The 19,513-nt window shown below is 42.9% G+C and overlaps 1 protein-coding gene across 1 annotated transcript; it reads left to right on the plus strand.

Moving 5' to 3' along the window:
• Window positions 1-18,732: 18,732 nt before the first annotated feature.
• On the plus strand, window positions 18,733-19,222 carry LOC120935358 (60S ribosomal protein L26-like). The gene has a single exon (XM_040347481.1). The coding sequence runs from the start codon at window positions 18,766-18,768 to the stop codon at window positions 19,201-19,203; it is 438 nt and encodes a 145-aa protein (XP_040203415.1). The 5' UTR covers window positions 18,733-18,765; the 3' UTR covers window positions 19,204-19,222.
• Window positions 19,223-19,513: the final 291 nt, after the last annotated feature.

Raw genomic sequence — 19,513 nt, forward strand, 5'->3', positions numbered from 1 at the left:
TGGCTCATCAGAGCTCTGATTAAAACATCCAGCTCTGCTGTTTATTTTCTAGAAGAGGGTGTGAGACAGCCACCATAGCTGACCTCTGATTGTTTATCCTGGCAATGTATTGCGCCTTTTTAATGCAATACAGCTATTACTCATTTAACGTGGAGTGTAAAGTGAAGGAATGATATATTTATAACACCCACTTCTAGAATGTTGCCTGAATCTCTGGGCCGTGGTGTAGATTTTCCAAACCAAGATAAAGATGTTTGAACTGATTGATGTGGTTTTTCACACTGAACTGCTGAAGGCTGAACTAGGATGGCATTCTGTATTATATAGCACTACCAATATAGAGAGATATGCATTGTTTTGAAGGACACTTGGTAGTGCTCAGCTAAAGCCAGCAAAACTGTATAGGTAACAAATGATGATGGCACAATAAGAGTCAAAAACAAGGCAAAAGTTTTGCAGTAAGGAATAAAGTGGATAAGCAAGATACCCTAAGCACTTGTTAGCTGAACACTAATAAGGAAAAATTAAGTGGAGTTTGAGTTTAAAAGAAAGGCAATCTGGTCACCTAGATTTAGAACATACTATGGGCAACCCAGGGTCCAATTGTGACACATTTGTAGTATAAGATCTGAGGTGTATACCAGGGGTCAAGTCCTGGGGAAAAAAGTGTGGGAACTCCCACCCAAGATCCACTCCCCCACCAAAAAAAAAAATGATGCGCTCATATGCATAATTACTAAACCGCATGTTTTGTTTGTTTTTTTGTCGATCCACTGTACCTTAGTAATCCTTTGTTACTGCCCGCTCCCTGTATATGGATTCATCGGGTAGTGTGTGGGTATTCCGTCACTTCCATTGCGGCATCGAGGACTACACTACCCGATGAATCCATATACAGGAAGCGGCCAGTAACATAAAGGATTACTAAGGTTTGTCTGCCCCTGACAGTGACTCGAACTGGGCATCGCCGCTTAGTGAAGGATTGGCTTGGGCGGCTCGGCAGCTCTCGGCTGCTCTAGTCCTGCAAAGGGAACTGCGTTCCTGCTGTGAAAAAAGTGCAGGAACTCTGTTCCCACGCGTTCCCGCAGGACTTAAGCCCTGGTGTCTACCCTCAATTCTCCTGCAGATTTAGGGAGTATAAAGGGGAATGAAGTCCAACCTTTGTGTTGCCTTCGGACACTGGCGATGGTTCACAAAAAATGATATTCAGAACTTCGAAATTTGTAAATTACAACTATATAAAATCCTATACACCCATCCTAACGTGCTGTAGGCGTGCAAAGATGTAAACAATAGTGGTTCAAATGTTGTGAAAATTACGCAATCATGTATCTAAAGCTAACAAAAATCATAATGTTACACAATACATTACACTAGATAGCTGATGGCCGTGAATGTTAAAATGAGAAGACAGTTGTGCATATATCGCAAATAAATATGTAAAAAACATTAAACATTCATCTCAGAAGTAATTACATTTAAACATCATTCAATAGATGATGAATAAGAGTCCAAAAATTATGATAATAATGATAAATTGAAAAAGGTGGAGGATATTCAAATAATGTCTACGGTGATCCTTAAAGGAGTTGTAAAGAAAAAAAATGTTTCACCTAATGCAATCTATGCATTAAGGTGAAAAAACATCGGATGCTGCTGCCCCCCCCCCCCCCCGAGCCCCCGTTATACTTACCTGACCCCTCGAAAGTCCCGTGTGGTCCCGAGATCCTATTTGCTGCTCAGCCTGGCCACTGATTGGCTAGAGCGGATGGATTGTGAGCAGAGCAGCCATTGGCTGGCGCTGCTGTCAATCGCATCCAGTGATGCGGCACGCCGAGGGGCGGGGCCGAGTGATACAGTGAGCGGCTATGGCCGCTCGCTGTATCACGGGAGCGCTCCCGCAATTACTCACCACCATGCGAGCTCTCTCGCATGACTGTGGTCAGTACTTGCGGGGAGGACAGACAGCCACCGAGGGACCCCAGAAGACGTGGATCGGGGCCACTCTGTGCAAAACGAACTGCACAGTTGAGGTAAGTATCACATGTTTGTTATTTTAAAGGAAAAAAAAATTCCTTTAACGCTTTAAGACTTGGTGCATCCCTTTACCATACAAGTACGTGGATAAAAAGGTAAGTGGTGTCTTCTCTTTTTGGTGTTTTGACACCTAAGTGCTTACTAGCCTTTAATTACCTGATGAAGGCGCGTGGGGCATGGCATAACGTATAGGGCATAAGCAGAGGCATAGCGGAAGTGACGCAATAGGTGGTACGAGTTCGGCACAGTCAACTTGTTTTAATGTGAGTACAATTCTGATTTTAACCTGATTAAACTTTTAAAACTTTTAAAACGGTATCACGCTATGGGGAGTCTCCCTTACATATGAATATAATGGAGGATATCGAGTCACCACCCCCAGGATCACCATAGAGAAGACCCACTCACCATGGAGATCCAGTAAGCTGAGGTGAAATACTAGAGGACCCCTAGAGGCAAGCAGGATCACTAGACTGTGACAACTACCATATGTAAGGTGTACAGCAGTAAGGTGAGAGGCTAGTAAGCACGTGTAACAACACCGAAAAGAGAAGATAGCACTTATCTTTTTATCCACTTACTTGTATGGTGAAGGGATACACCAGTTCATAAGGATCACCAGAGACAGCATTATTTGAATATCCACCACCTTTTTCAACTTATCACTATTATCATAATTTTTGGATTGATCGTGTTCAACATCTATTAGTATCAATTTGTTGTTTAAATGTAATCACTTCCATTAAGAGATGAATGTTTAAAGTTTTTTACATATTTGCGATATTTGCAAAACTGTCTTCTCATTTATGTAGCGCTACCCCCGGAGGAGCCGCTGGTTAGATTTGGGATCGGCGTAATTAAGTTACCTCTATGATGTGTCTAGGGATGATGATGGTGGTGTGAAGCAATAACGGAATGTCCAGATAGTAGGGTGACGTTTTCAATGCTTTATTTGCGGCCCAACATGACCAACAATCAACTTGAGGTAGAGAGGATAGGTTGGTGAAAAGAGAGAACTTTGCAGATTCAGGCCTATGGATAGATTGAAGCAGTCCTGCTTCTAGTAGCAGCCTTTACTTCGTCGCCACTTCAGCCGAAGTGGGTATAGTGCCCCCGGACAGGTCCCTCTCACAGGCCTGGCAGCCGGAGCGTCACTAGAACTTCTGGGAAGGAACAAGTATCTGCCACAGACTTGGCTCTAATAGGATTAGGATTTAGTGATGAGACCTCTGCCACAGGCCTAGTACTTGAAAGCATGGATAGTAGAGCAAATCCTCCCAGTAACACAATCTTGCCTGAATCTTCCCCAGGTAGAATTGATAGTTTGGGGTCACCGACTGACTGTTTAGAGCATACAACCTGTCAGTGTCCGGTCACCCAGATCCCCGATGGTTCGTCTAAGCCCTATTGGATCACCTGCTTTCGGGCTCACCTCAGACCGACTCCCCACCGAACAGCACAACTCGCTTGGGATCTTCTTAATAAAGTTGGGGGACCCAGTAAGTCACTGGAGCCCCTTGGCAGCACAGGTTGCTCCCGGCCATGAGAGCCCAGAGTCAGGAACTCCGCGTAGCACGTGCGCCCCGGCCTGGTAGGCCATATTGCCGGGCCCCTTCATGTGCGCACACCCTAAAAGTGGGTGCCGCACCTGGAACCAAGAACCCGCGAAGAACCCCAAAAAATAACGTCTGCCACAGAAATACCCTCCCCCAGCATGCCCCGCGAGGGAAATACTTCCCCGATTGGCTGCTGGAGAAAGGCGCCTCCGCCCGGACCCCTCTGGCACCACCTGCCATCCAGAGACGGAACTCCATCCCTGGAGCACAGAATGACCCACAGGACAATCCAGAACTGGCAACAGCCGAATTTAGCAAAACAGCACGGATGAGAGCAAGGTAACTCTCTCATTGATTGATTGATTTTTGAGCTTAATTAGGCGCCAAATGCCCACTCATCCCCCACTAAGTTTATCATAGCACCTGTACTGAAAAGTACACAGGTGCTACATTTACATTTACACGGGCAATGTAATGTATTGTGTAACCTCATGATTTTTGTTACTTTTAGATACTTGATTGCATAATTTGCACAACATTTGAACCACTATTGTTTACATTGTTTCACACCTACAGCAAGTTAGGATGGGTGTACCATATAGTTCATTTTCACAATAAATACAGCAGTGTGACATGATTATTCTATACAAACCACTACTGCACTCGCTATGGATAAGCTAGCAGGTGTCTGCAGCAGCTGGTCACTTATTACAGTAACTCACTCTATTTAAAGTGATGGTGTGGGAATATTCATCACATATAAGAAATCCTAGTTCCCAAAAGTATTTCCAGTCAATTTCAGGTTTGCTAGAATTTCTTTAAAGGTATTGTGCAGTCATATTTTTAGAGTCCAGTGCTGTGACCATAATAAATAAAATATGTACAAAACTACTACACTTATATTTTAATCAGGTTAAATCAGTCAAGGCCCATCAAAAACTGATTTTACAAAAGCTAGGCAAATGCTTATGCAAGAAAAAGCTTAATTTACCAAACTTAGGTGATATACAGATATATGTCAAGTAACAGAATACATTACTCTAAAATGTTGTCTTTCTTTTTGGTTGGAGACATGACAATGAGTATAAGCAGCCATGTGACTGTGCCCTGTGTACCATTACTTATCCCATCACAGCCTATGTTGTGACTACTGTCTAGGTACTTCACAATAGGACTATCTCATCCAATAACACTGTGACTTTGTCAGAAAGCCTTCATGACCAAGCACCAGATTTTTCTTGCTCTGGCATTCTGGGTACTTAACTGTTATAAACTGGAACAAAACAACTCCTTCATCTCACCTGGCTGCATGTAAAAGCCTGTCCTCTCACTTTTTGATACAAAAAGAAAGTTATCCCATGGGACTTTTAACGAGTTGATCATAGAGGCCAAAAAAAGTGAGTGGAATAAGTTGATTCCAATTTATTGAAATACCAAGAACGTGATCGAAAGTGAGCATAAAAACATCATGAAGCATGTAGTTTATAATCATAAGTATGTTTAAAACAGTCTTTGAAGATGCATGATATACATATACATCCTTTGTACTCAACGCGTTTTGCGAGCTCGTTTTGGTCTCTATGATCAACTCATTTAAAGTCCCATGGGCTAACTTTATTTTTGTATTATACAGTATATTTGGGATGGAGTTGTTGGGCCAGATTCACGTAGATGGGCGTATTTTTGGGCGAGCGTAACATATTTGATTTACGTTACACCGCCGCAAGTTTCTCAGGCAAGTGCTTTATTCACAAAGCACTTGCCTGTAAAGTTGCGGCGGCGTAGCATAAATCACCCTGAGGAATTCAAATTCGGCGGGTAGGGGGCGTGTTTCATTTAAATGAAGTGCGTCCCCGCGCTGAACAAACTGCGCATGCGCCGTCCCTAAAAAATCCCGGCGTGCATTGCTCCAAATGATTTTGCAAGGATGTCATTGGTTTCGTCGTGAGCGTAACTTACGTCCAGCTGTTTTCTGAATCGACGTACGCAAACGATGTAAAATTTCAAAATTCGATGCGGGAACGACGGCCATACTTAACATTGGCTGCGCCTCATAGACCCAGGGGTAACTATACGCCGGAAAAAGCCGAACGCAAACAACATAAAAAATGCGCCGGGCGGTCGTTCGTTTCTGAATCGGCGGAAATCCTCATTTGCATATTAGTCGCGTAAAAAAAACAAAATGCCACCTAGCGGCCGGCCTGGAATTGCAGCCTAAGATCCGACGGTGTAAGACACTTACACCTGGTGGATCTTAGGAATATCTATGCGTAACTGATTCTCTGAATCAGTCGCAGAGATACGACCGGCAGAAATCAGAGATACGATGGCGTATCAGGAGTTACACCGCCGTATCTCTTTGTGAATCTGGCCCGTTATATTTTAAGAGGTAGTATTGAGACCGCCCTCTTTTTCTTCTCACTTTTTGATGCACGGGTGCCACCATATAAGACCTTTGGAAGGAACTAAGTTTGTAGAGCGATAGCTCTAGTTAGTACCAAAAGTCACATCTCATAGCATTGCATCTTCCTACTTCTCATTTCTCTGTTCAGTGGCCTAAAATCTGATGGCACTGTGGTTTTTACTACTTACTTGGGTAAAAATATAGACACACAAAAAATATTGAAAATTATAGCAACTCTTATCAGCCTTTAAATAATGTTTGGATGATTTGCTATAGGCAACAGCTTTTCGCATGGTCTTTTGCTAGCATTTTATAACATGCTCTAAAAACACACATACAAAGTTTAAAAAATCTGAGTAAAAAAAATAACTCCATGATATATTCACCCTAAAATGTGAAATTAGTTATAAGACATGGAGCTACAAGCACTTTGCAAGAAATCTTTTTATTTAATTAGAAGGATGTCGTTTTAATCATTTTAATCTATACACCTCTCAATAACCAGCCTGGCGAGGAAACCTTTATGTATTGCTATTGTAGGATCCACACAATGAATCACCTTGTATCTACCATGAAGAGAAAAAGCTGCATAACATGCATGACATCAGGTTCTTTCCAGCAACTTAGGATAATACCACTAATAATAATACAGAGCACTGGGACATGGCAGCCCCAAAAGGCTGAATAATGTCTTACTGCTGGAACAAAGTCTTCCCCAATTCCTATTGTTAAAATACAAGGTAGATGGAATACTGAAGGCTGCTTTTCAAATATGTAACCACCAGGGCCACTTTAACTAAATGTTTGTGTCCACATATTAAGCAACACTGTACACATAAAAAATAAAATGTATGATGCATACACAATAAATTTAATTTAAGTTTGCTTGCTTATGTAAAACATTGTACTGCAAAGACCAATGCAGTCCAACACCCCCTTGAGGCAACACTACTTCTCTTGGTATGTTCTTGCAGCATGTAAACAGAGTTAAAACTTATATACAAAAGATACACTTTGTTAGGTAACTATCCCAGAAAATCAGATGTTCTCAAATATTTTGGGCCGGATTCAGAAAGAGATACGACGGCGTATCTCCTGATACGCCGTCGTATCTCTGCGTTCCGACGGTCGTATCTATGCGACTGATTCAGAGAATCAGTTACGCATAGATATCCCTAAGATCCGACAGGTGTAAGTGTCTTACACCATCGGATTTTAGGCTGCAATTCCAGGCTGGCCGCTAGGTGGAGCTTCCGTATTTTTACGCAAGGAATATGCAAATGAGGATTTACGCAGATTCAGAAACTAACGACCCCCCTGGCGCTTTTTTTTTACGCCATTTGCGTTCGGCTTTTTCCGGCGTACAGTTACCCCTGCTATATGAGGGGTAGCTAATGTTAAGTATGGCCGTCCCCGCGCCGAGTTTTGAAATTTTACGTTGTTTGCGTAAGTCGTTCGCGAATGCGGCTGGACGTAATTTACGTTCACGAAAGCAATGATGTCCTTGCGACGTCATTTAGAGCAATGCACACTGGGATTTTTTACGGACGGCGCAAGGGCTGTTCAAATAATACGTCAAAAGCGCGGGGTCAAGTTAGATTTGAATAATACACGCCCCCAACTTCCCCATTTGAATTACGCGGCCTTGCGCCGCAACACATACGTTATGCCGCCGTAACTAAGGGCGCAAGTTCTTTCTGAATAAAGAACTTGCGCCTAAAGTTAGAGCGGCGTAACGTATCGGAGATACGTTACGCGGGCCGGACAGATACGCCATCTGAATCCGGCCCTTTGACTTTTGTTCTGACTCAACTACAAGGCCATAAACTTTATCTCCAGCTTAATGTAGGGCTTACACGACCTGGTGTTCTATTTATCCATTGCATCAATTCAGACAGCTTAACTCAATGAATAAACTCACTGTTAGAGAGACAGACGATGAATGCTTTTGAATGTTCCGTTTAATGATGGATATTTATAGATAGAAAAACGTTGGTGTTGAAAGCCACATGGAAAGATGTTACAGCATGGTGGTATACTGAGTGTATGAGTGAGAGACAGGAAGTGGAGGGGAATATACAGAACTACGGTGGGAGAGAGAGTTCAGCTAGACAGAAGGGAACAGAGCTTAAAGACACAGAGCAATAATAAATCATATAGTGTAACACAACAACTTTAAATAAACTTTATTGAGTATATATTGAGCGTATCATATTTATGTGTCATTGAGAATAGCAAACCAGTAGCAGATATGATAATGCGTATTTTATTATTTGAGGAACAAATCATTCTCAAACATTTGTGATTGACTGACAGAAACAACAAATGTCCACTACTAGCACAGAAAAAACCCAACCAAAATACCAAAACAAGCGGCTATTATTGCAGAGGTTTATTGATTCAAGGACACTAGATTTATTTTTTAAATAGTCATCCAAAAATGTTGATGAAAAACTCCCAGGTGAATGCCACAATAATTAAATAATAAGATGTAAGTAGCCACCAGAGTAAGGAAGGAACATCAAATTCAACTCTATCCAGCAAACTGGCTATGAGCAGTCAGTGGATAATTAAATTACACCTCACTGACTTCCTCCTTTCAGATAATATGTTTGAGGAAACTAGAGCCATGACCATGAAGGGGTCATGACCCTGTCACACAGCATTCAGGGTACAGCAGACAGGGAGCTGAAAGAGGCAGTGATGCTTGTGAGGGAGAGGTAGAACAGCAGCAAGGGAGAGTATTATCCAGTAACAGGGGCAGCTTGCAGGGGACTGGAGGAAGTAGCTGTTCTAATTCATCTGGTGGCACTAGTATCTGCTGCTGACAGCACCACTGTGATCTGTTCTGTAGCCTCTGCCGGGTATCCGCTGTGCTAAAGGTACCAGCTATATGGTTACTACATGCATGAGGAAACATGACTCTGCACCACAGAACTTGTTGGGAGCATAACCTCAATTAGACAGTTTGGCAGAACTTTCCACACATTCTCCTTTTGCATCTGCTGTAACACCTCTTCTCGCTTTTCCCTGTGCAGCTTTTCCAAAATGGATCAGAGGGATTTATGTTGATGCAGCTGACCAATCAGAATCGCTCTGGTCTATCCCAGAAGTACTGCACAGAGAAGCGGCAGAATGGTGGGGATTTCAGATTCCTGGATCGCTGGACCGGCTCTGAGGGTACTGACAGCACAGTTATCTTGGAGGTAAGTACAGCAGGGACCAGGAGGGTGGAGGAGGCATTAAGTGTTAGTTCTGAAAAGGTGAACACTTTATAAGACTTCTGCCAATCATGTAAGTTAAAGGATAGGATTTTTTCGATGTCGTTATTGAAGCTACAAAAGGACACTTTACCCACTATATGTTTTTTTTTTTTTCTTTGCTAGAAATCCCTATTGCCAGTGCTAAGCGTCTGTCGGAAACCATGAATCAGACCGAGACAGAAGTACAGTTAAATCACACTTGTTTAATAATAATAATAAAAAGGTAAACAAAGTAAGCGTAGTCAAAACATAGCCAGAGTTCAGTAACCGGATCGGGTAGTCGGCCAAGCTAAAGTCCAAGAGCCAGCGATAAAGGTAGTAGTACAGCAAGCAGGATCTGTAGCCTGAGGGGACGTCAGTCAAACAGGTCTTCAACTGGAACGCAGGAGAAAGTCTCTTGTGATGTTAACACAGGCGAAGGCAAAGAGCAAATGAACTGGAAGTCCTTAAGTAGGCAGAACTGACGAGCGGATCATAAACAGGTGGATCACTGTGGAGAAATGGAAGCTGGCAATTGGCTAACATCTGAGCTGCCAGCACAGAGAAGGAAGGGCTGAGCCCAGCCCTGACAGTGTCCCATGCTGTTTTATAACAGTTTACCTATCAATCCAAAAAATGGGCAGAATTTAACAGAAAGATTATCCCCCCATAGACTTTAATGAATCTTGCCACAAGGTTCAAGTTCACCAAACTTTGAACCAGATTTGCTAGACATTTGGCAAATCGAATCTGGGCAGATTCGCTCATCACTGCACCTGACCTATGCTGCTGCATACATTTACTTAAAAACCTAAAACAGTCATGCACAAGGTAAATTATAGGACTAGAGCCTTTCCTTCACTTGTATATGTGTTTGAAGGTAATGCAGGTTCATTTATTTTTCATCTCCCGTCAGACTGTAGTAAATCAGAATTTCATTTATTCCACACATGCACAGTTTGGTAACTTGCTTTACACAACAGAATTGTGTTGATGCCATTACTCAATTATGGCCAAATCTAAGAAGAACACAGAGAATCTCAGAACAAGTTTTCCTGAAGCTCTTAAGATTGGGATGGGTTAAAAAAGATTTCTATGTCAATAGCAAAAGAATAAGACTCTAGTACAAAAAAAGAGCCTTTAGGCCTGGTTCACACTGGTACGATTTGAGATGTCAAATCGCATCTCAAATCGGCGGCATTTGCCGGCAATTGTCGGCAATGGCACCGTCCTAATTGGTGCGATGCCGCTACACAGATTTCAAAAAGTAGTTCCTGTACTACTTTTTGCAATTTCGGGCAGTGATTTACATTGACATCTGTGCAGAAACCTGCACAGATGTCTCTGGAATCGCTGCCGAAATCGGGACTGCCAGCGGGAGTGAAATTGTGCGAGTTCAGCTGAACTTGCACGGCTTCACTCCCGCAGCCCAGTGTGAACCAGTGTGAACCTGGGCTCAAGCTGATTCCATTAATCTGAACCTTCTTAGTAGCAGCTCTCCATTAGCAGCTGATTCTTTCCAGTAGCAGCAGCAGTTGTCTCGATGATCCCATCTTGCTGTTCCTTGTCCAGGACTTAATGTGGCAGAGTGACCTCTGGGGCTTCATCTGAGACATCATCTGTTCTTCTCTTGTCCTAACTCCCAGACCACAGAACCTCAAGCACCAGGACTCACTGGACAGACAGATGTCTTCTGCTCTAAGTACATGTACAGGCCTCAGGTTTCAGGCCAATCATTGTGTGAAGGAGGAATACAGTAAGCACCACCTGAGTGTAGTATTAGAGCACAATTTAATGGCAAATAAAATAACACTCACAGGATTAGGAATAAAAACAGGCTCATCTGTATATAGTACCTCTCCTGGCATCCAAGACAGGCATTCGTGCATTGTGTAGATAGCAGGGCGTCTGCTGTCGGTCCTGTGGCCACCAGAAACATGTCCGGAACCAGCGTTGAACACAGGGAAGTGACGTCACCAGAGGCAGAGAAGCATCAAGGAGATCCCCTGATGAAGTCACATGTGTGACGATACGCGTCGGGATTGGAGCGCTGGACAACCCCTAGCATCCAACGGACGTAGTACGAGTTCGCTGCTCGTGGATTTATGCCATTAATACCTACTTAAATGTGAGTTTTATGTGCTGTTTTAGATTAAATTTGATTGTTTTTACTTGATTATGCGATGTGTTTTGCTTCCCTATTGCTTTGATTGTTCCACTGCTGCATGAGCTGTATAGTGTTTCCAGCCTGACATCCCACCCTGACATATATGGAAACTGCCTGACATGCATGGAAACTGGTGAGAGAGGAGAAGCAGGACACTGACGAGCTCGCTGCTCGTGGAGATAAGCCTCATATTTTATATTTCATGTGAGTGCATCTTAGTGTGTTATGTGCAAGACCCCCCGGTTTTATCAATATTACACCATCCTGTTCTATGTTCCTTATATTTGCATGTACTGCCTTGGAATGTGAGAGCAATCTATACCATCAAGACCAGACCATAAGGGTTTTCCTATCAGGCTCTTTTTGCTTGATGTAAGGTGAGCTGCTGGGACCACCAGAGGTGTGTGTGGAGATTTTTAAGGTGACGGTCTATCCTTTCTTCACCAGAGTTGGCTGTGGGGTCTCCCTTCGTTGAATGTGTAAGGGGGGAACTAATGCGCAAAACCACTCTAACCAAGGGCACTAGAAACTAATATTATGAATAGATTAAATAAATAAAATATGTATATAGGCAGCAGCCACTACTAAGAGATGCTCACGCACCAGCAATAGTACGAAAAGAGGGGGGGGTGTAATGGCGCTTACCAGTTAAAATAATACGCAAATGATTAATATATGCACAATAACATAAATGACCAGTTAAAATGTGTTTCACTCCTTATTCCTTGAAACCCTCCAAGCATCAATATCAATGATGAGAAGGATGAAATATCGTGAGAATAATGAAAATCCAAAATATATGATTGACTAAAAGGTTTCGGTCATCAGATATTTTTCCAAAATTTATTTCCAAAAGACATATGTGAGAAAAAATATGAATCCCTCGGTGGATAAAATATCAAACATCCAGTGCAAAAAATTTCAATAATAAATAAATATGAAAAAATATATATGCAATATGGATATATAAATCGATATAAAACTGTAAAGAAAGTTTATGTGCACAGTCCCGTGCTTAAAAATATTTAAATAGTGTTCAATCAAAATATCCGTGCTTCAATAATAATTCAACAGTGTGTAGTGCTTCAAAACCAATAATCCAAATAATAGTGTTTCCATAGTGCAAATGTGCTTCCAAAGTAGCTGTGCAGAACAAACACCAGTGTATGGTAGTACAAGCCTCTCACCTTGGCAAAGGCTATAATGAGCCTATAATGATTGCTGAATAATGGCAAAGCCCAGCAGATATCCCTGCAGATCAGTGTTTCCAGGACAGCCTTCTCTCCAAAATCCCAGCTGCAGGTCTCCCAGGTTCTAGCCAGAACGCTCCCAGCATGGATGTGTTAGGACTCTGCAATTTATTCTGGGTTTGGAGATTATCGTTTTGGATCTCAGCTGCGGAGGCTACTCAGGGTTCAACCACCAGTTCACTCTCAAACAACACAGAGTTTGGGGTTTACTCATCACAACCTCCAGTGAGAAACAGGAACTTATAATCAGGAAAGCTTATTACCTCATAAGCATAAATTAGGCAGCTAGCCTTCAAACAGTCTCTTGATATAATAACTGGCTTAGTCAGCGTTAAATACAGATAGGATGGCTGTGAGTAGATGCAATTACTATGGTTAATGCTTCAGTTCAGATCCGGAGGTGTGTGCAGGACGTGGACATAGCGTATGACAAATAGACTAATGATTTATCTAAATACTGGGGTTTTAGAACACAGTCCCTTAACAGTAGAGATGATTGCACACAGTAGCATTTGCTAATTGTTACATATGGTACTTGCGGTTTAGCTTGTAGATACAGGTGGAGGTTTTCCAGGCAAAGGGTCACTGATGTCCAGGATGCAGGGATCAGGGTGGAGGTGCTTGTTGAAGTGGCAAGCATGCTGGAGCTGAGCGTGTGAGAAAGCGCTGTGGAGCTGATTCCCAAAGGCAGGGATGGATGCAGGGCTGCTGGACGGACGGGTCCCAGATAGAGAGGCTTCAGCTGGCGGTTCCGATTCTCAGGTGGCGGCAGGCGTCCAACTTCAATATCTGAACACCCTGCAGCCGAACCTGGGGGTTTAAATAGCCCGGGCTCGTGAGAGGAGCCGGGCGCCGTACTCTGGAACGCACTTCCGCGTTCCAGCGTGAACCGCAGACGTCCGCGCACCGGAAGTGACGCAGACGTCTTATTGAATAGAGCGCAGCTGTTGGGGAAAGATACAGCTGCGCTCGTACTCACTGAATTAACGCTGATAGCGTTACATAATGGCACTCAATAAAACACATAAGGAGTCCCCATAGTGTAGTATGCAATCATAAGGGTTTTTTATGCACTCACATTTAAAACGGCTAACATAAAGCATAAAGCCGCATGTAGCTAGCAGGCGTGTCTCTGAGGTATCCCCGTTCTCGGCCGCGAATGGAGATGACGTCACCGACGGCTCTCTTGAATCTTGACGCGTTGCGTGGCAGCCCGACGCCACTTAATCATAAGATCGTTGAATATCTGTCCTCATTTTTCAACCATCAGACTTTTGGAGACCTGGGGTTTCTTTCGTTTCTTGGACTTTTTTTTTTAGTTGCATATGTGTATCTTTTATATTTACTGAGTTATTAGTCAATTTTTTGCTATCTATAGTTATTACCACAGCATACCCACGTATTCACTGTCACTTGTGTCCCTCCCCCCCTTTCCCCCTTCCCCTCCCCTTTTACACATTTGCAATATATTATTGATGGTGTGTTTTCACAGCGCAGACATCTTTCACTTGTTCCATCAAGGAGATAGACTGTACTGGATAGGCAGAACGGACAGGCTACACGCTCAGAGCATCAGCTCCATCTACAGGCCAACGCGTGGATGCCTGTCTTGGACGCCAGGAGAGATACCATATACAGATGAGCCTGTTTTTAATCTTAATCCTGTGAGTGTTATCTTTTTTACTTCAGCCCTAATCACTCAGCTGCTTCTCATACACCCACCCCAGGCCAGCCTATTGGGAAAATAGAGGTCACTTGATCCTCCCCAAATATTTATACTCCTCCTCATCATACACCGGTGGCCATAAAACTCCTACTGATAGGCTAAGAAGAAGTCATCAGTTGCGCCTTCCACCAATACCAGTCACCGCAGCCCTGTACCATGTGATAGCTGCGGCCAATCATCGTTATCACAATAGGTCACAATAGTAAACAATGGCATTAAGAATAGCGGCACTTAGACGCTCACTTCACAGTGGGCATTTGGCGCCTAATTAAGCTCAAAAATCAATCAATCAATCAATGAATAGATGCTAAACAAAGTGTAAATGATTGCTTATCACATTGATGATAACTGTATAAACAATCATAATTTACCCCCCCCCTCTTCACAGAGCAGTATGTTCACTGTGTCCATTCTCTAAGCCAAGGGTCTCTGAACTAAGGCCCATGGTCCATACCCAGCTGCTACAAGATCTTACACAGCTTGCATCAACTTGTCCCATACTTGTGTCATGCATTTCCATGGTGCAAGAGATCCGGCATCACATGGCATAATTCATTAGTATTGTGCTGCTACCTGGCCATGGAATGCCTGGTGCTAATCTGGGGTCCCTCTGCATTCTAAGATGACCTGCTCCACCTCATGCCCTGTGCCATGTATGCTGTGGTGAAGATCGTAAGGTGGGACAAGGGCACTGAGGACTGAGGAAGGGGAGCTCTGATGTGAGTAGGCTTCAATGTAAAGGGCAGACTGTGATGTGAACAAGGGCTCTGATGTAAAAGGTTAGCTCTGATGTGAAGGGGGGGGGCTCTGTTGTGAATGGGCACTCTGAAGTGAAGGAGGGCTCTGATGAGAGGGCAAGAGACTCTGGTGTGAAGCAGGGGCTTGGGTGTGCGGGGGGGCTCTGATGTGAAAGAGATACTCTGATGTGAAGGGGGGACACTGATATGCAAAGGGGGTTCTGCTGTTCAGGGGGCTCTATTGTGATGGGGAACTTTTGATGGATAAGGGGCACTCTGATGTAAAGGGGATCTCTAATATGAAACAGGGCTCTGATGTTGGGGGGGGGGGGGGGGTTCTGTTGTAAGGAAGGGCTCCTGATGTGAAGTTATTTCTTGGAGCTTGTTTATGCATTCATTTATAAAGACAGTGGTAACCCTTCCATTAGGGGCGCATGGGCGCAGCCCCCACTGTCCATGCATCCAGCCCCCTAATCTAATTTTTTAAGCACGTTATTAGAGCCAGAGGCTATAATAGGCTTCAAAAAAGGGTGGGCTGGGGGCTCAGAGCACTGTGCCCTGAGCCCATCCATTTGTTTGACAATAGCGAATGAATATTGCGATGAATATGCCATTGACCCGACCGACCAACCCTCAGGGCTCCCACTGATTACTGATATATACGATGTTGCCCATGTACTAAAAATTTTGAGACCCCCTGCTCTAAGCTATTCAGCAGACTCAATCAGATGTGTGTGTATGTGTTTAATCTCAGATTCCATCAGGTTTTTTTTCCTCAGATTTGCAGTGAAATCTTCAAGTACCAAGATCGCAGTTGTCATCTGCTTGCTACAAAAGGGAAAATACAAAGTATAATGTATCTACAGTATGTATTATATTTAATATTTAAACAAGAGATTAAAACAATTTTCAAAAAATACATGAAATAAACATTCTTCATTCCCATGAACTTCTATCCGGAGAGATTTGTCTGCAAACATAACATGTCTGAATTCTTCACAGTAAATCTTCAAGCACTAAAGCAGGTATCTACAATATGCCCTGCCCTTTAAATGGTGCTGATGTCACTGTTAAAAGCCTGCACATTTTCTGCTACTGCCATTAATATGTGACTCATATCATACTCATACCATGTATCACCTATATATCTCTGCACACATATTTAGAAGTGCATAATGCATTGGACATATAATGGATCTATAGGGACCATTGCTGTTTAATACATATTTAAATAATTTACTTCCAAGAATGAGAAAGGAATGTACACCGAACGGGGCGCATTTAATTAGTAGCATTTATTTTAAGACTTGAATTCTTGCTAAAAAAAAGACACTTGTTTCTATTGCATACCTTAGGATAGATAAAAGACAAAAGTTATATTTGCAGCTGAAACGTATTCACCTACATATTAGTTAATGAAACCTAACCACTGATCCTATACAAAGCATAAACTAGAAACCAATTTAAGTACAAAGATTATACCGACTAAATACAACTGAAAAACACTTAAAGAAGATATGTGGGCATAGTTAAAAAAGAAAAAAAAGAAAACATACATAGGTGTGATGAAAAATGAGTGATTACATGACTGTTCTTCGTCTTCACTGAGCAGAGAGTGGTGACTGGCAACCACTGGCTCTCTGCTCTGCCCCTCCAGCATTAGTTTGAGTGCTGGGTCGTTAAAGGGGGCAGGAGAAGTTGGCTCAGGCTCTCAAAGGCACACTGAGAGAATGAGACAGCTATTGGTCAGGCATCTGGGTGTATCCTGACAATATCAGCTCTGTGATGTCAGCTGACTTTAGCCCACTGTCGTCTGACAAGTAAGTGCACTCCTGTGATCCAAAAGAGATGTATGGCAAAAAAGGTTTACTAACTCCTCTTTTGTGTTAAGAAAAAAAAGAAATCCCCTCTGAGCTTCAATATACTGCTCATTGCAAGGATTTGACCAACTTTGTGATAAATTCATACCTGTTTCTACTCTGAAGAAAAAGCTTTTAGTTCACTTTTTGGATACTGATTCTGAATGGGAGTGATTCATTCATTTTAAACAGCAGATACACTTTCTGTGTTCTGATAAGAACAGTTGCAGTATCAGCATCCCTATGTAAGTCATTAACCTATAAAGTAGTTGTAAAGCCACTTGTATTAAAAGCTCCCATCCCCTCTGTATTGGAACAATAAGTTCCTGTGTGTCTTTGTTATATCATAAATATGCTTTTCTGTACCGATAACAGTGTCTTCCTGTGATCAGTTGCCTCCTCTACTCTGGCCGGCTCACAGTTCACAATGGGCGGGCCCGAGAGGAGAGAGAGGAGAGACAGTCACATGATCGCAGGATTTTAAATGATTGTAAAGACAAACTTTTTTTTATCTTAATGCGTTCTATGTCTGAATCAGAGGCCGACAGATCCTAAATGGCAGCCTGGGACCCAGTGTGTGATTGTGGTGCCAATCACAGCAGTACAACCCTGAATTTACTGGCTCAGTAAGTATGTGAATTGTGCATAACAGGGAAAGAGGTAAGAAGGGAAACACAAGGGGAATTAGTAAAGTTCCTCTTTAAATGTTCATGGTTAATGTTAAAGCAAATCTAAACCAAAAATGTAAAATATTGTAGCTTACCAGTCCTCAGATGTGGTAGCTGCATTAGTTTAATTTTAAGGCTTTTTTTATATATTATATTATTTTTAACTGGAGGCTGCAGTATATCCACGACCTAAGGCTGGTTTCACACTATCGCCGCATGTGGCTCACAGCAGGGATCCAGTGCATTTTCATTCACCGTTTCAGGTCTGATTTCAGCACAAATTTTTGGCTGAATTCGGACCTGAAACAGACTAAAAGACGCACAGGACTGCTATGCAAATTCGCACCAGAACATCAGCGGAGATGTGTAAACCGGCTCTATAGAGAGCCGGTCAAAATATCCTGCTATTGCAAATTGGATGTGAGGAATCCGCATCTAATTTGCAATAGTGTGAACCCAGCCTGAAGATGTTACTTTGCTGTGTCTTCAGTCTGGTAACCATGGAGAACTAATTTTCCCCTGCTATTGGCTTCAGGCAGCCATCTTGGGGATGACGACATCTCTTATCGAATGCCAAAATCCCACTACAATTGGGAGGCCATCTTAACATAGAAATCCATAAATATGAGGTTCTGTGTCATTCAGGATGCCCACAGGATCGGAGTACGATAAGGACAGAGAGCCCTGCTATTTAGGGAGTGGAAGTAGCATTAGGGCTGAGGTACCTGTCAAGGAGGAAAAACCTTTCAGGGAAAAATACTTTTGAGGAGTGCATCCTGTGATCTGTAAGTGTATTTAACAATACTGCTGGAAAATTGCCCTAGGTAGGTCATAATTTCAACACCATCAGTGTTGATGGGGGAATGCCTCCCAAAGCAAGCGCTATTGTAAGGGGGTCCACGAAGCCTTCACGGCTGGCAGAACACAATGATTATTGGTAATGGTTATAGCTGCTGACAGTAATTGCATGCCAAAAATAGATTGATAGATCATCTTGGGTAAAATCGGCCAGTCCCTGCTGAACCGGCTGAATTTTGATCCATGTATGACCGAGATGTATTCAAAGTTTACAAAAAGGCTCTTTTCCGGCGGCCATAGTGGACTGTGCGGCTTGGCAACATGAAGTTTAGTCCATTTGTTACTTCTGACAGAAGCAAGAACCGCAAGAGGCACTTCAATGCCCCCTCACATGTCCGTAGAAAGATCATGTCCTCTCCCCTCTCCATGGAGTTGAGGCAAAAGTACAACGTTCGGTCTATGCCCATACGCAAGGACGAAGAAGTACAGGTCGTACGCGGACAGTACAAAGGCCAGCAAATTGGCAAAGTTGTCCAGGTGTACAGAAAGAAATACGTCATCTACATTGAACGCGTGCAGCGTGAAAAAGCTAACGGCACCACTGTCCATGTTAGTATCCACCCCAGCAAGGTGGTGATCACCAGGCTAAAGCTTGACAAGGATCACAAGAAGATCTTGGAACGCAAAGCCAAGTCTCGCCAAGTTGGCAAAGAGAAGGACAAATACAAGGAAAAAACCATTGAGAAGATGCAGGAGTAACTTGATCAATAAAAACTGTATCTAACCTAACCCTAACCCCTAACCCCTAACATTTTCCACAAAAAGTTTACAAAAAGGCTTATTCTGCTATAGCAACCAAGCAGATTAATTTCCATGATGTAACACGTGCAGGACATTGCTTGTGTAAGGATTATGTTGCGTACACACGACCGGTTTTCATGACGGGAAAATTCCATTTTTTAAATTGGTCATTAAAAGCGATCGTGTGTAGGCTCCAGAGCATTTTTGTCAACGAGAAAAATGAGCATTAAAAATTTAGAACCTGCTCTATTATTTCTCGACGTTTTTC

This window comes from Rana temporaria, chromosome 4, assembly GCF_905171775.1.
Source record: "Rana temporaria chromosome 4, aRanTem1.1, whole genome shotgun sequence".
Taxonomy (NCBI): Eukaryota; Metazoa; Chordata; class Amphibia; order Anura; family Ranidae; genus Rana; species Rana temporaria.

Excerpts from the sequence above, each read along its gene's own strand:
- LOC120935358 (XM_040347481.1), top strand. The coding sequence starts at position 18,766 with ATGAAGTTTAGTCCATTTGTTACTTCTGACAGAAGCAAGAACCGCAAG.